The 16,147-nt window shown below is 36.5% G+C and overlaps 1 protein-coding gene across 16 annotated transcripts in view; it reads right to left on the minus strand.

Moving 5' to 3' along the window:
* Window positions 1-16,147, minus strand: part of LOC111426499 (splicing regulator muscleblind) — a 154,692-nt gene that overhangs the window by 49,296 nt on the left and 89,249 nt on the right. For 11 of the 16 annotated variants that reach the window (XR_011640811.1, XR_011640809.1, XR_011640808.1 and 8 more), the window contains 4 exons: window positions 4,661-4,831; window positions 4,351-4,431; window positions 3,941-4,123; window positions 2,565-2,783 (listed from right to left, as the gene is read on the minus strand). Coding sequence is in view for 1 of the 16 variants with exons in the window: in XM_071197135.1 (XP_071053236.1) it covers window positions 2,565-2,783; window positions 3,941-4,123; window positions 4,351-4,431; window positions 4,661-4,831 (654 nt within the window). In the remaining 15 variants the exon portion in view is untranslated. The remainder of the gene's footprint in view (window positions 1-2,564; window positions 2,784-3,940; window positions 4,124-4,350; window positions 4,432-4,660; window positions 4,832-16,147) is intronic. The other 5 variants (XR_011640813.1, XR_011640812.1, XR_011640810.1 and 2 more) reach the window with 3 other exon arrangements.

The following is a 16,147-nucleotide window of genomic DNA, read 5'->3' on the forward strand; positions in this document are numbered from 1 at the left end:
ATATTTATGTATGTACACAGAAAACAGGACCTTCGAAAGTTAGAATTAATGTACTACATAAGATTCTTGAAGTGCAACGCTCCTCACATTTCCAGAAGGTTTTTTAAATAGTGTCGTTAGTTATAAAGGAATAAAAAGTTGATACAGAGAGAAATTTGCCTGCTATAGTTAGAAACTATAATAAAACCAAAGGGGCTGTCGATATACATTCGATCAAATGTGTCACCATATGAATTGTAGCTGAAAGACATAGTTTGCATAAATTCTTATGTGATCTTTATACACAGTTGCTACAAACTGAGCAAGAAGCCATTGTCTGTATTTGACTACATGTGGAGGGACACCATCAGCAGCTCTCTCATGATACAGACTAACGATACCAACTTATTTATAGCAAGCTATTGAGAAAAATCTTGGTCTGGAAAGACTCAAGCTCATAGCATCCAAGATACCAGAGCAATGGGCAGTTATTTTTTTATAACCATTTACGCATGGTTAATAATAATGTTTTATATTTTATGGCTAGTATTCTAGGGTTAAGCACAAAAGACCACTACTTTCAGCAGAAGTTCAAAAAGCTATTAAATCTATTTATTGCAACGCTGTTTATGAGCAAACACCCAGAGTAGCAAAGAAATTCTCAATTTGCTCATTTGGACGTTTTCTCGAAGACATCTAGATTCTGCCCCCAAGATTGTTCAGTTTGCGTTATATTTTATGGTTAATATTCTAGGATTAAGCACAGAAGATCACCACTTTCTGCAGAAGTTCAAAAAGCTATTAAACCTATTTACCAGGATTTAACATCAGAGGATTTATTGTAACTCTGTTTATGAGCAAACACCCAGTGTAGCAAAGAAAGTCTCAATTCGCTCATTTGAACATTATCTTCAAAACATCTAGATTCTGCCCCCAAGATTGTTCAGTTTGCGATGTACATACATACAAAAACTCTTCACCCTTAATAAAATTTTAAGAAAAAAAAATAGAAATAACAATATTACGTTATAGAAACATTTTAGACATTTAGACACATTTAATTGAACACATTGTCCATTAAGACACAATGATAATATTTGAACATGAACAAATTGTATCTAGTTTTATTATATCAATCTTTTTCGAAAGTATTAACGATACAACTTTGCAATTTACGTTATTTTCCATCAATCTTCTTGCATATAATTTACATAAACTGCGTGATACTAGTTAGTAGGATCATGTTTAATGTACATAAATTACAAAATCTCTGTCTGCATAATAACATTATTACTGGCGAGACGTCTTTATATTTGAAAAATTAATGATTGTTTTAAAAAGTTATTCTATAATATAAGATTTTCGTTTGTCAGACTACATTCAAACACTTCATAAATAAAATGAAAAAAATGAAATCTAAGTATTTCTCGGTATCCACAAGAGATTGCAAGGAACGTTCCCCATTTCATCTACACTTCCTCTATACTATTTTTCCAAATTTTCACTGTAATTTCGAATACCGTCCGGAACGGTAGGACGAACTGAAAACTCCAATAGCTATCGTAATCCACGCGTTCGACTCCTAGTCACGTACCGTTTAAATTATGCTCCCTACGAGATGGGATTTTCGTTTATCCATCGATAGTTGAGAGTACCTACCAACCGGAAAACGTTATTTTTTTTTCGAAATTTAATTTTTAACGCTTTTGCAATTAAAATATCTCAATCAAAAAAGATCAAAACCGTCACACGCGCGATATAATGCAAAATTATCGCTACCGTTTATAATTTAAACGATGAATGAAACGCGAGACGCGGTCGGTAATTAAGTGGAGGTACATCAAAGTAGGTGGAACGCTCTAGATTACCCCCAAAGAGCCGCCGCCGCCCTCGAGATTTTGGGGGGTCTGGTCTGACACGATGAGATTTTAATAAGTTTAGAGTCGCAGGCGAAAGGAGCCAATTGGGAACGCTTTTGGAGCGCTGTGCTAAATATGCAGACAGATACCAAGATAGAGACAAGAGAGTTAAATAATAATAATAATAACGATAGCAATAATAATAATAAAGAGGCGTGGTATACATTTCATTGCATAGGGAATTGAGCATGAATCGCCTGGCTAATCAAAACGAGAATCGCTACGGACACTAACAACGACGACAAAAAACAACAAAAAAAAAAGGAACACAAATAAAACCAAAAGCAAAATCATAAAGGGTTTAAGGAAATCGGGTAGTGAAAAACTATTAACCAATTTGTATTGGTTTATGGAAATATTTTGGAAAAAAATAAAATAAAAATATTAGTTTTGGAAAAAATATACACACAAAACTCTATTGGCTATTAGCGATGCAAAAAATAAAACTTAAAAAAAAGGTGATAATTAAAATGGCTTTAGTGAAAAGGATCTTTTTTGTATTACTTGTTTATCTTTTTAACTAAAGCGATTTTAGGGTCATCTTGGCAGGGTTTTTTGGGTTGGGTAACAAAAAAAAGGTAAAAAAAAATTAAAATTTTTGATAAATAGCGGCGTGCTGCGGCGAAAGAAAGACAGGGGGTTCGATGTAGCGTAGGTAGAGCATACCGCGGCTGTGGCCCGCGACTGTGCGGCCTTGATTTGGGCTTGCAGGTGCAGAGGGGGGTGGAAATAGCGGCAGGGGTCGCGGTTGCAGCGGCCCTTCACTGCGTCCATGCAGACAGTGACGGTGCCGTCCTCGTTGGCAGTCACCGTATCGGCGGGATGCGCAAAGCGGCATTCTGACTCTGCCCGCTTGCACGCCCCCCGCTGGAACTCGCGGCACACCTACAGCAGAGGAGTCACACACCGTCTCAGATCTTTCCATAAAAATTTCTTCCGTTTATTTCAAAAATTTATTATAAGGTCATTTCTTAGTCGTAGAATATCTCTTTCATTAAAATATACAACATAATACATCAAAGAGAGACAAAACCCGATATCTCTTGATCATTGACAAAAAATGAATATATTTTAACCTCTTCTAATTTTGAAAATATAAAAAAAATAACAAAATAAAATAACTTTGATATTCGGATACTCATTCGACTAATACTTGTTCTATTACTAACGCAACAAGTACTCCAATAATGTTACAGTTTTAAAACAAATTTTTTTCCTTATCTCGAATAATATAATTAACGTAACTTTAATGGAACATTTGAGGCGTAACATGAGACCGACTACTTACGTAAAAAACTGCTGCCACTACAACTACTTCTAAAATTAAAAAGGGGAAAAATGTCGAATTGTGTATTATATAAAAATGGTGTTATTAATTAACATTAATTAATTAAAAGTCGGTGCTGCTGTTATTTTCAAGAAAATGTTTGGTTAAACAAAAAGGGTCAAAGAAGTTGTATTAGTAGCGATGGTAAAAAGGCAAAAAACGGTAGTAAGTGTAAAAAATACATATGTACATACATAGCAAAATAGCGGGGAAGGTTTTTAAACATATATCAATATATGTACAGGTTTGGTTAAGAAGATAAAAAAATAATCTCCAATTTTCGGAATTCTCGTTAATAACTTCTGTGTTTAGTTCCTTTTATTACATTTAAAAGTGTATATAATTTGAAGTAAATAAAGTAAAAAAAAAATAAAAGAAATAAATCTGTTAAGAGCAGTTAGTGTCTTTAGTGTTAGCGGTGTTTATCTTTTTGGTTATTACCTCCATTCGAAGCGCTATATAGAGAACACTCATGTTACAAAGAAACCTAATAAAATAAAAAAATAAATAAAAATAAATTATAAAAAAACGATATTTTAGAAAAAATTGTGTTATTATTAGTGTTGTAATACGATGTATTTGTTATTATTTTGATAATTAATCCCCTTGTTTACTTAATTTTATATCTTAAATTTAATAATAAATAGTTTTTTAATAATAAATAGTAAAAATTAAAGAATCATCGTTTATATAGAATAAATAGAAAAAAATGTACCTCTAATCTATCAGAGCGGGGCATTTTTTGTTGGGCTACAACCGTTTGTGGTACAACCCCCAACGGTGATGTCACCCCCGTAGGATCAGGAGCCATAATCGTGGGCATAATGTGGCCTGGAGCGAAATACGGACTGTATGTGCTCCCCACTTGCGGCATTCCGGTCAAGTATGGATTTGCAGCCTAGAAAATATTCCCAAATTAATTTTACAAAAATAAAAATCATTTCCAACATTATTTTTAGCATTTATTACTATCATGCAGTAATTCCAAAAAGCTAAGCAGTTTTTAAAAATCGTTTAATGAACAATATTTTAACTTATTAATTTAAAATGAAGAAAGAAGCAGTAAAGCATACGGGTGTCGCTTTGGACGTTCTGTTTATTAAACAAAATGCCCGTTAAAATTACCATTAATGCATACTGCTCGTCAACGGACATGGACAAATATGGAAGTAGGGTGAGGGGTAGGCAATCAGACGATGGATCCACCTCCAAAAATGAAATCCCATAATTAGTACAAACCAACACCAAAAAATACATTTTAAATATAAATTAATTAAGAACAAGTACAAATTAAAACAAAAATAAATAAATAAAAGTGGTTATCGTGCAGGCGCTGCAACAATAAATAATGACATCATAAAAATTATATGAAAATGAAAATTCCATATCCATGCAAAAAGTAGTGTGCCACAATGAAATGAAATACAAAACTTACTACTGCTGGTACTTGACCAGGAACTAAAGGTTGACCAGGTGTCAATCCCATCTGTTGCATCAGGGCATTCTTCAAGGCGAGGTGATTTCTTCCGTTGATCAGGAGTTGGTCTTTTAGGTGTTGTGGCGGGTGAAAGTATTTGCATGGTGGCTTTTCTCGGTTACACCGACCCTGTAACAAAAAATTTAAATATAGTAAAATCTCGATATAACAGACTTCGGATATAATCGAAAAATATTTTTAAGTCATACTATTAATAATATTATCTATAATTATAAATGTTTATATATAAAAACAAACTCGGGGTATTCCCCGTTGTTTATACGATTTATAAATCAAGGACGGTAGTTCTAGTTGTAATGTATATTTTTATTTAATTAAAAGTAGAACTCACACTAGACTTAGAACTAGAAACTCGGGTTTAGCAGTGCGTCTCTTAAGATGGCCAAACAAGAAAATTTAGACACGAAGCTGAAAATTACTAAGCTTTTGGTGGAAGAGATGTCTCAACCCGAAGAAACTAAAATTTGAAACATTTTGAAAAATAAGGAAAAATTTGTTGATGGAATAAAGAGCGGTACACCAATTAATGTAACGGTTATAAGAAAAGGAGATGAAATTATTTCAAATATGGAAAGATTATTATTAATGTGGATAGAAAATAAGATAAGTCGGCATATTCCACCAAGTCAGATAATTATACAAAATAAAGCTCTAAGTTTATTTGATGATTTAAAAGCCAAGAATGGGGAAACAACGGAAGATATTACAATCGTTGTTAGTCATGGATGGTTTGGAAAGTTTAAGAAGAGGTCAAATTTACATAACATCAAAGTGTAAGGGGAACTGCAAAACTAAAAGTGCAGCTAAATTCGTTGAAGACCTAGAAAAAATTATAAAAGAGGAAGGCTACACTCCTGATTTTTAACGTTTATGATACAGGTTTGTTTTGGAAGAAAATGCCTGCAAGAATATTTATTGCTAAAGAAGAAAAGTCTATGTCAGGTTGCAAAGCAGCAAAAGACAGAATAACACTTTTATTGGATAGCAACGCCTCAGCCACTATGAAAGTGATACCAATATTAATTTACCAAAGCGAAAACCCTAGAGCCCTGAAAAATTATGATAGAGATAGGATAGGTAAAGGTGAGTTTAGACATGCATGGATTTAGTGGCGCAGTTTTATGTGCACGCCAATATGTCGAATAAACTTTCCGAAGCATACAAAATAGTCGCTAAACTTTTAGTGGAAAAACAGATAAAAGAAATGTAGAAAAAGAAACGATGAAAAGGTCGTGTCTGGGTTAAACCATGGATTAGTCTTCGATTTACTTTGGGTGTTTCTGCAAAACTTCTGCGAGAACTCGCAACAAAAGATTCTGCAAGCTCTAAAAATCATCTACGAATGACAAAGCAAAATTGATACTCTTCTGGATTGTGTTCTGACAAGCACTACTATGTACATCCCATAAGATTCATAGCCTTCAAGAAATTTGATTGTCAGTTCTGCCGACCAGTTTCTTTTTTGCTATAATAAACTATATAAACTACAATAAACACAAATTAGGATCTCAACCGAAACCAAAATCTAACTAAAAACTGGTGAGCCGATATGCAAGAATTGTTTACACACGCAAATTTTGTTTTGCTGCACGTATTATTATGTCTTCACTGGCGCCAGTGATTTCAGAAGCGTGAAGACTTTTCCGCTCCATGCATGCATGATTTCAACTTGCATGCTAGTTGATGTTTACACATGCAATTTAGTTTAATTTTTACACCTTAACTGCATTTGTTTTTCAAGACTGGTTTAAAAACTGTTTTGTACCTGAGGTTACGTATTGCAAGAAGAATAAAATTTCGTTTAAGATTTTGCTATAGACAGACAACGTTCCTGGTCACCCTCAAACATTAAATAAACTGCACCCTGACATTCGCGTGGAATTTTGACTAGCAAATACCACTTTTATACTACAACCTATGATTCACTGTGTACTAGCCACCAGTAAATTAAATTATCTAAAACGATCTTTTAGTGAATGTAGCAATTTTTTAGATTCATAGATCACATTTTAGATTGTATTAAAATAGTACGAGACGCTTGGAATAATATCTTTCCAAGCAGGAAACAACAATACAGAAAGCTTGAAAAAGTTATGACCCTACAACCATAATAATGGGCAACATTTTAGAAATTGCAACAGAGCTAGATCTGGAAGTAGAATCAGAAGATGTAAATAAACTCCTTGCTTCGCATGATAGATCTCTGACCAACCTGTTAAACCTTGAAACACAAGAAGAAGTCAACGGTAAAGATAATAATATTGAACCATCTGAATGTTTGACAGCGAAAATAATTCTACAAGCGTTTGGGCTCCTTGACAGAGCTATGGCTCTTTTTGAAAAGAAGTTCAAAAGTTAATGCAAACCTATCGAATGCTTAGGTTTGTTATAAAGAAATCTACATAGAAAAGAACTGCAACTCAAAGAACTCTAGATAGGTATTTTCACGCAAAATCTATACCATCTACGTCATCAACCGTCGCTATTCCTATTGAAATCGAATCCACATCGCCACTAAGAAAACCTCGACTGTTACATTATATGTACTTATGATTTATTTGTATTGTGCCTATTTTTGATTATATTTCTACCGTCAAAGTTTTAAAGTTAGTACCCACATGTACGGATACCTGCACTAATTTAATTATTAAAACATTTTTCGTTTTACGTACTTTTTCATTTTATGTACATGCGTTGGTTAAGTACATAAATAATAATAATAATATGACGAAAGTATGCTTGAATTAAAACTACACCTAACACTAAACCTAGAACATAGATACATTCGGGTTTAGCCGTGCGTCTTCAGAAACGACTTCAAACTTTCTAGTTCTTGGTCTAGTGTTAGTTCAAGTTTTAGTTGTTATTCAGCGCTAGATGGTTGTATATTTTTATTGAATTAAAAGTAGAACTAACACTAGACCTAGAAACATCGGGTTTAGTCGTATTAAGAGATGCACGGCTAAATCCGAATGTTTCTAGTTCAAGTGCTACTGTTAGCTGTAGTTATGTTGTTATTCAGCGATAGATTGTTATCGATATTTATTATCACATAACGGACTTTTGGCTATAACGAACACTCCTTTCCCCGTATTAGTCTATTATATCGGGATTTTACTGTAATTATTTTAGAAAAAAAATTTAAAAATAGTAGTTTTTGATTGATAACGAAGGTATAAATTACACCATAGTGGCACTTCGTACAAGCTTTGATTCAATAGCAACATACAAGTACAGTTTCTTTGATGTTGTTATTCCATTACTAATTGGCAGCAGTGGGTTGCTCGTCGTCACTACTAAAGCGCATTATTGGCGCACCAAAGCGCCGTGTTGCGCCTTTTGTGAAAGCATTAGCCCGTTGATGCGAGAGCGTTTAATTATATAAATGTGCGAGGGTAATGTATTAGGTAATGAGAACATTTCGGCAATAGTGGTGGTGATTGAGCGTTAAATTTCGTTTATCGAGAATTATTACCTAATCGGAGTGAGTTACAACTACACTAATAACGATTTTGTTTTTATCCTTCTATTCCTCTACTATTTCTTTTTAACTTAAAGAAAATTTTTCTTGGTAGAAATTTTATCGAAACGCTCACTCACTTCTTCTATCTTATACGAGTAAAACGAGGAGGGGTTCTCCTCTAGGAAAAGAAGAGAGTTACTTTTTAATCCACTAATGGAACGACACGTCGCCGTCGCCGACCGACCTTCCCAACCAACCTTCGAGGAAATGCGATGGAACTTTCAAATGACCGCGGTCGGTTCCTTTCTGATAAATTTACTCCGGATCCGTCCCCACCGGATTGATGACTCGGCACAATTAATGGGTCTTTTTTCGCCCTTTTTCCTTCGCGATATCGGAAAACTTCTCATTGAGGGCCCGGTTATTAGATTGGATCGCAGAGTAGAACCCAAACCCCTCTCTAATTGAAAGCCTCCATACACAAGTTAATTTAACCGTGTTTATCTACGATGAATATGGTTTAGGCGTTGAAATTTAATTAACTTGCAGGTGAAGCGTTTTGATTACAACGTTGTGTATATGTGTATGAATATTGATGCGTAAGCATCGTCCCTATATGGACAGCTTCAATGTAACCAAACGCTATTATAAGTTTAAGTATCATTTCCTATATGTAATGAACCCCTTTGTTCAAAATATTCAATTTTCTAATTGGATTTCTTTTTATTCGTTGAAATGAAATAAAGATGGTGAGTTTGATTTAAAGGTGTAAAGTACCAAACATTTGTACATTAATCATCTCGGCCTTTATATCTGTTTGCCAGCTTAGAAAAACAAATAACAATGAAGGAAATAAATTCTGCCAGGAAACGCGGGTGGAAAGCACACGCAACAGGTTGTCCTTTGGAGAGGGGAAGGAATGAAAAGGACCTGTTTCTCTCGTCCCTATATTCACACACTCAACGTCGCCATGGCGAGTCTAAAACGCGCACACCATCTCGTGTTCATAAACTCTTATGCAAGCACATTAACGGTTAAAACCTGAATTGCAATTAGATACCACCCACTAAAAGAAAAAAGAGGATAAAAAATCGAGAAAATAGGGTGGACTTTGTGTTATTATCCCCTTTATATTCTTCAGTTTTCTCGTTAAACAAAAAAATGTACGCACGCAAATAGCTTATTATGCACTGGCCCTTCGCGGAAATATAATTCCGGGTAGAAAAAAGATACGCGATAAATCAGGTCTCGTAACAAAACATGGTAATGACACCGACAAATTGGCTTGCAAATGGAGAGAGAGGAAAAGCACCGCGAACATGGTCCGCGAACGCGACCGCAAAACATCGAACGATTTTTCATCTTAAACGCCGTGTATAATAGCCGAACCAAATCGAGCACCCGGTTCGGTAATTCAAGAGCTTATTAGCCCCGTCGAGTGTACACCGAGACTCGAGGGGGCAAATTTTAAACTTCAACTTCGTCAACGGTACCAAGTAATAAATTGCCGGTGTCACTTTGTTGCGGCGACGTCGTCAGGAACGAATGTTTCACAGAACGGAAGGTAATTTATCGTATCACATATAAGAATCATCTAGGATATTTTAAAATTTATAGAGAATATTTTTATTTTTAGAAATAGAGTTTTTTTAACAAAATAATTTTTCAAATTGTTTATTTGAAGTCGAATGATGTGTTCGACAATTTATTATTGATAGAAGGGAGGACAGACACAGGGTCTTTGCTTACTGAATACTAACGATGTGCTCCTTATTTACGGAAACTGGCTGAATAAACTCATCGCCAATAGTAATCACATCGATAATTGCGTACCGAGATGGGGAGACGTCCTGAAATTATTCACCCCAAACAGGGTGGAGGCGCGGTTCGTGTGCCGAATTCGCTCCCTCTAATTAGCCGATTTGTGTCTCCAGACGGGAAAGGGGATACAATTAGTATACGACACGCGTATACTAAACCCCCTAGCAAATATCCGTAGGCGATAATTTGCACCACTAATTTATCTTTTCTTATTGTTTTCAATAAACATCCGCTTTCATCTTTTTTTTTGCCCCTGTTTCTATAGTATGTAGTTATTTGTTAAAAGAAAAACTTTTTTAGAAAACCACAAATTGAATTCGACTGTCGAAACCTCTACAAAAGGAAGGATGATCGAGTAAAAGGAACTAACAAAAAAACGTGGTTTTCGATTCAATTAAAACAACCTACATCACTCCCTTCATCTCGTTTTCGTCATCGTTCCCCCCCTCTCCTCTTTTATTTTTTCGTTCTTTTCCTTTCGCCGAGAGATAATTCTAAAAGGCTCGTTATCAATTACGCGCGAAATGTCAGGTCGTGACATTAAAAATAACTCTTCCGTTATCGTCCACTTCTTTCGAGCGGCCCACTCTCGCCATGCGATAAGCAAACGACGCCGGAACCGGAAGTGACGTGATGCTTCTCCACGCCCCTCGTCCTTCGTCTCCTTCGCGACATCATTACCGATCCCCATTCCCACCGCTCAACAACCTTCTCCTGCTATCCCCCAGGGCTTTGCAAATCTATGATTGATCAGTCCGGTAGATACTCTACCTTAGGAAATTAGTTCCCCATCTAAGATATTTCGAAGTTTGCTTTTCGATACCTTGTAAGTGGATAGATGGAGGTAAAGGTAGTTTATTAAATGAAAAATAAACTTCTACGTGTATTAATCTTGAATACTATTCAAGGTTTTACGTATTTGAATGGATGGACTTGAGTTTTCCATTGGTTTCCTTTGATGTATTTAAGAGGTTGTCGTCGCCATTTCTTCGTCGGTAAAGTAGATAGGGGAATCCTACCCGCAGGAAACTGCCAATAACGACTGGTATCGCTCTTCATTACCTCAGACTTTGATGCTCCCATAAAAAAATCCCTTTTAGAGCCCAGAAGGAGCGTCGACCCCTCTTCGCCTCCAACCTGCTTTGCGTTCCCAATGAAATGAAAAGAGAAAAGTAAATCAATTGGTTTCCGGCGACGTTACGTCGTCTGACACACTCGCTTTTTGGGAGCTTTGCAAGAAAGCAAGGAAAACGTGCGCTCGCGAAGGACCTTTTAACGTTCTCCTTTTTCTTCCTGTTTTCTTTTCGTCCCTTTTTCTACATCTTGTTGGTCGTTGTCTCTTTCTTTATTTGTATTGTCTTGCCGTATTGAAGTGGTCGCAAAAATGCAAACGCTGGCACAATACCTGAGAGCCTTACGGGACCTACCAGCGACTGTTGCACGGTCCACTCGCTTGGAAAATTAGGCAAAGATTTCCCCGAGCTATTTCCCGAGTTCTGATACCTGACTGTCACTCCGCGTCAGGATTTCTTTTACTGGTTTTACTGTTGTTTCAAAAATGAATGCCTTTTGATCTTGTCTTAGAGTTATAACAATGAAATTCATCTGGGAATGAACTACTATATTCTTTCAAGTAGTTCCATCTACCATTTGTCTAATATGAACAAGTAAATATGATGAATTACTTTCATCCATTTCATAAATATACTCTATGGGTTATCCAAAATAGAACAAAAAATAAAATAATGGACTTCCCTAAAATTCGTGGAGAACCGTCGAGTAGTAAAATTTTAACGAAGCACAATTCGTCAAGTGTCGAATGCTCTCGTTTGTCGTCCTGGCGTGGCGAAGAGTGCACTTCCGGTCGCCTCTGGGCGAGTGGCGAAATAATTAACACGGACCGGGTAAAAAGAAGCGGCTTGTTTAAATAACTCGCAGTTCTGCGCACTAATGGGACCCGGGTTTTCGAGTGGACCGCCATAAACGGTGACATTTCGAATTAACAAAGCAATTATGGACGTTCCGAACGTCCGTTCCCTTTCCTTCCCTTTAACCCATCCCCATTTTCGAAAACTCGACCGGCGCGGACAACGTTCAAGCATGCGTTATTATTCTCATTTTGATCGATGATATTAACGTCTGACGGTGATGAATTGATGTCAGTCTAATGACCGGTCGTTGAATTTTGACGAAAGAAGAGATGGGGGCGGTAGGGAACGGAAGGCCTTGAAGCCTTTCCATATCCACATGAAACGTGTCGCGACGAACACTGTCTGTCAACTTGTGTTGGCCTGTTTGTATATACGCGTTCGTTTATAACTTTGTTTGGTTTTAATTAAAACGGTCCCGGTGTCGTTCGAAAGTTGCAAAGTTGATAATTCGAAATCAATGTTTTAGAAAAACTTTTTTCCGGAAACGACCTTTTTTACGCATTCCAGAAAGATTTATAACCGGCCGAGACATCGATTTACTCCTGTTGTCTTGCAGAAAGCAAAAGTTCTCAGCTTCACTTTAACTTTAAATTAAACAGCGCGAACCGTAGCTGTCAATTTAACTTTTCGCGGCGCTCATTAGGCGAAGTTTTCGTTCGGAAAAACGAATGGATCGTCCCTTTTTTTGCAGACCTTTCACCAGCCAATGCTTATTTATCATATCGGAAATTTGAGAAGTATCTCTTCCCTCCTCATTGCGGAACGGTAAGATGAAACTTGGTACTTATACGCGGCGCCAAGAGCCTGCGGCCGTGCATCGAAACTTGTACGATCCAAGTTTCAAAGTTTCTTTTGAGAACGTACTAGTACGTGCAAGATGTGCTAGCTGCAGAAAGAGCTAAAAAGGGATTTCTGTTACATTAAATTATTTGCCACGATTTTGTTAGGACGAAAAAGTAGCTCGGACGGTGTGTCGTTTCCCAATCAGTCGCCTGGCAGGTAAAGGACTCCTATGGGATTTTCGATAGACACGTAACCAATTGAGCAGCGATCTCTTGGGTCGACTTTTCCTTGGACACTACGTGTGGTAGAAACGAAACCGATAAATTTGCTAAAACCTTCCGTTCAATTTCCTCTGACTAAAGAATAAACCTTGTAACCACAAGATTTTTTTTATTTTTATTAAGTTATTTATTACCGTATATAATAAAATAATATTGGATTAACGGATATATTTTAATTCTACTACTAGGGCGGTCTATTATGTTTCGAGGCAGCACATTAGGGTGATTTTTTTAGACGTTCCATATGGTTTGTGACGTCCGTAATTATAGGTATGTCCAAGTCTTCAATGACTTTATATTGAAACCGTTGGTGAAGTATGAATTTCTTCCCATATGCCAATACATTCTTCTATAAATGAGTCCTAGCAGTTGGAGCTGTTTAGTCCAGATACTTTTTCGCCAGTTTGAATAATTATCTAGACGGATTCCCAAATATTTTACTTCTATTTTAATATGGAGAGGAACGTCATATCATACTAACAGACGGGCAAGTACCTTTATTTCATGTAAAGGTAACCTGCACAGATTTTGTGCAATATATTTTAATTCGCCAACCTTTGCTTAATTTGCCCTTTTGCCATTTTGTGTAAGTGCTTCTGGAGTAATTTGGGGGAAAGGATCAATGGGTGTGCCCAAGATTGCGGTATCATCTGCGAGGAAAGCAGTGGTTGTGTAAGTGCGATTGGGCATATCTGTGGTGTGCAGCAGGTATAAGATTCAGCTCGTACAGGCTGAAGACTTGAATAAAGAAGAACCTCTCATCCAGCTAGAACTGCAATAGGGAGTAGTATTGGTGGGGCAGCTGTCTTTTTAACTTCACAAGTAAGCTATCGTGCCAGATCCTATTGAAAGCCTATTGGAGATAATACTTGCTTCAGATACGGCTGAAGTTTGATCAGCAGCATTCTTTCAAATATCCTACCAAGGAGAGGTAATGAGCTAACAGGACGATACGATGTCACACCGATAGGGTCTTTACCAGGTTTTGATATTTACTGCAACGACTTTCAGCTCAATTGGAGCCTTCCTAAATTTCAGACTTGAGATCGTACGTGTTAGGTCTATCTTTATAAAATCCATGATCTGTTTCTATTCGCCCCACGAGATTTGTCTCGTCTGAGGTTGAAAAACTGTAATGATCGTTCATCATTTCGCAAATGGAATAGTTAGTATCAGAAGTATGTGTCAGGCTTTCCAAAAAAAAAAACATTTTAATGATTTATTTATATATACAGATAGTTTTTTACTTGGAGAGTGGCTCGATTTAATAGGGGTTTATCTAAAGCCGAGCGGGTGTTTTGCCAGTTCTTTCTTCTCTAATCTATTTAAGTACATAATTTGGGTCAGTGCATTGTCCACCTGTGTTTTTACGTGGTGGATTAAACGCGTTAAAAGTTTCACAGAACTATTTGAACGTCATTCTTCGATTTTAGAGGAATATGTGTATCAAATGAACTTTACAAAACATGTTTAAATATTTGCCACTTGATGAGTTTATTTGCTATAAATGCCTTAAGATCCTGGATGCCCCTGTGTTATAGTCACACAGTATCAGTCAAAAGAATAATCTACGTATACAGAAATGGATCATGTTGAGAATTTTTGAAGTACCAACAGGATAATATGTAGGACTAATGTAGGATAATATTTTGATGAACACGAGATTATCACTGATTTTCAATCTGGTTTCCGGCCAGGTCATAGCACGACATCGGTACTTATCAAAATTACTGATGATATTAGACGAGGTTGTGATGACCGGCATTTGACCTTATTGCTTTTCTGTTGATCATAGCTTGTTAGTGACAATTCTATCTTCTGTACGTTTTTCGCCGAGCTGTGTCCTTGGTTTCAATCATACCCTTCTAATCGTTCCTGGTGTGTTTGTTTTTACAAACCGTTGCGGTGTGCCTCAGAGCAGTGATTTGGGTCCACTTCTCTTTTCCGTCTTTATAAATTGCATTACTAAGATAATTAAGTGCAACTTTCACCTATATGCAGACGACCTCTAAATTTATACATCTGCAGCTGTGGATGAACGTCCAGCAGCGGTAATGCGGCTTAATAGGGATCTTGCTAGTGGCTTGAGTTTGAATATAGTAAAGACTCAAGCTATTGCTTTCGGATCAAGACCTTTGCTAACAAAATTTTACTCAATTCTGCATTGTCCTGGCAGCCCCAAATTCAGTCTGTCTGAATGAAGGTTTATTTCTGTTTCTATTCCCTACGCAAACTTGGTTGTTTCCTTCCACTTATTGTTTGTCGCAACCTCTGTTACTCTTTAATTCTCCCCCATTTGGACTATGCCGATGCCGTGTACGATTAGACCTTTCGATTAATATCCGTAACAAATTAGAGAGGTTACAAAATAATTGTTTGCGCTTTATTTTCGACCTGAGAAAGTATGACCATGTTACACCATACCATAATCATCTCGAGATGCTCACCGTTGAGAAGCTTATCTTTTCGCATATTAATTACCTTATACACGATATTTCCTCTCAATCTCCAATTTACCTGTTCACTGCATATCAGCTCATGGCATCTCGCGGTCTTCCTACTAAAGCACAGTCTGATGTCTCACTCATGTTTCCCGTTCATCGTACTGAAATATATCACAGATCTTTCATTATATTGCTTGTAGTCCGATTGTGGAATAATTTAGCCACAGAATTACGTAATGCTCATTGCTTTTCCGTATTCAAGGGTTCGCTAAGAAATCACCTGTTGTCTCTACAGTTATCTGAGATTGTTTTTTGATGTCATCTGCTTCTTCTCTTTTCGCTCTTCTGCTGACAGCTTTATTTGCTGCTTTCACATCATTTTTCGCTTAATCCAATTTTCCTTCTTTCTTGTTCTCTCCTGTACTTTTCTGTTACTTGACATGTAGACTTATTGTCTTTGTTTTTGTGTTTTTTTTTCATAGTTGCCTTATTAATTATTTATCTTAATTCCATACATACATTGCTTGTTGGATCTTTTTGAAAACATCGCCTCTCTCGATAAATTTACCTTTTGTCCAATAAACTTATATTATTATTATTAATATGTAGAATATGCTGAAACAAGCTTGTAGGAGCTATTTTGTGTACAGATTTAATTAATTTTCTACCTTTCGTTGTAACTATCCTAGATCCCCATTGAT

Source organism: Onthophagus taurus, chromosome 6 (genome assembly GCF_036711975.1).
Source record: "Onthophagus taurus isolate NC chromosome 6, IU_Otau_3.0, whole genome shotgun sequence".
In the NCBI taxonomy this organism is placed as follows: Eukaryota; Metazoa; Arthropoda; class Insecta; order Coleoptera; family Scarabaeidae; genus Onthophagus; species Onthophagus taurus.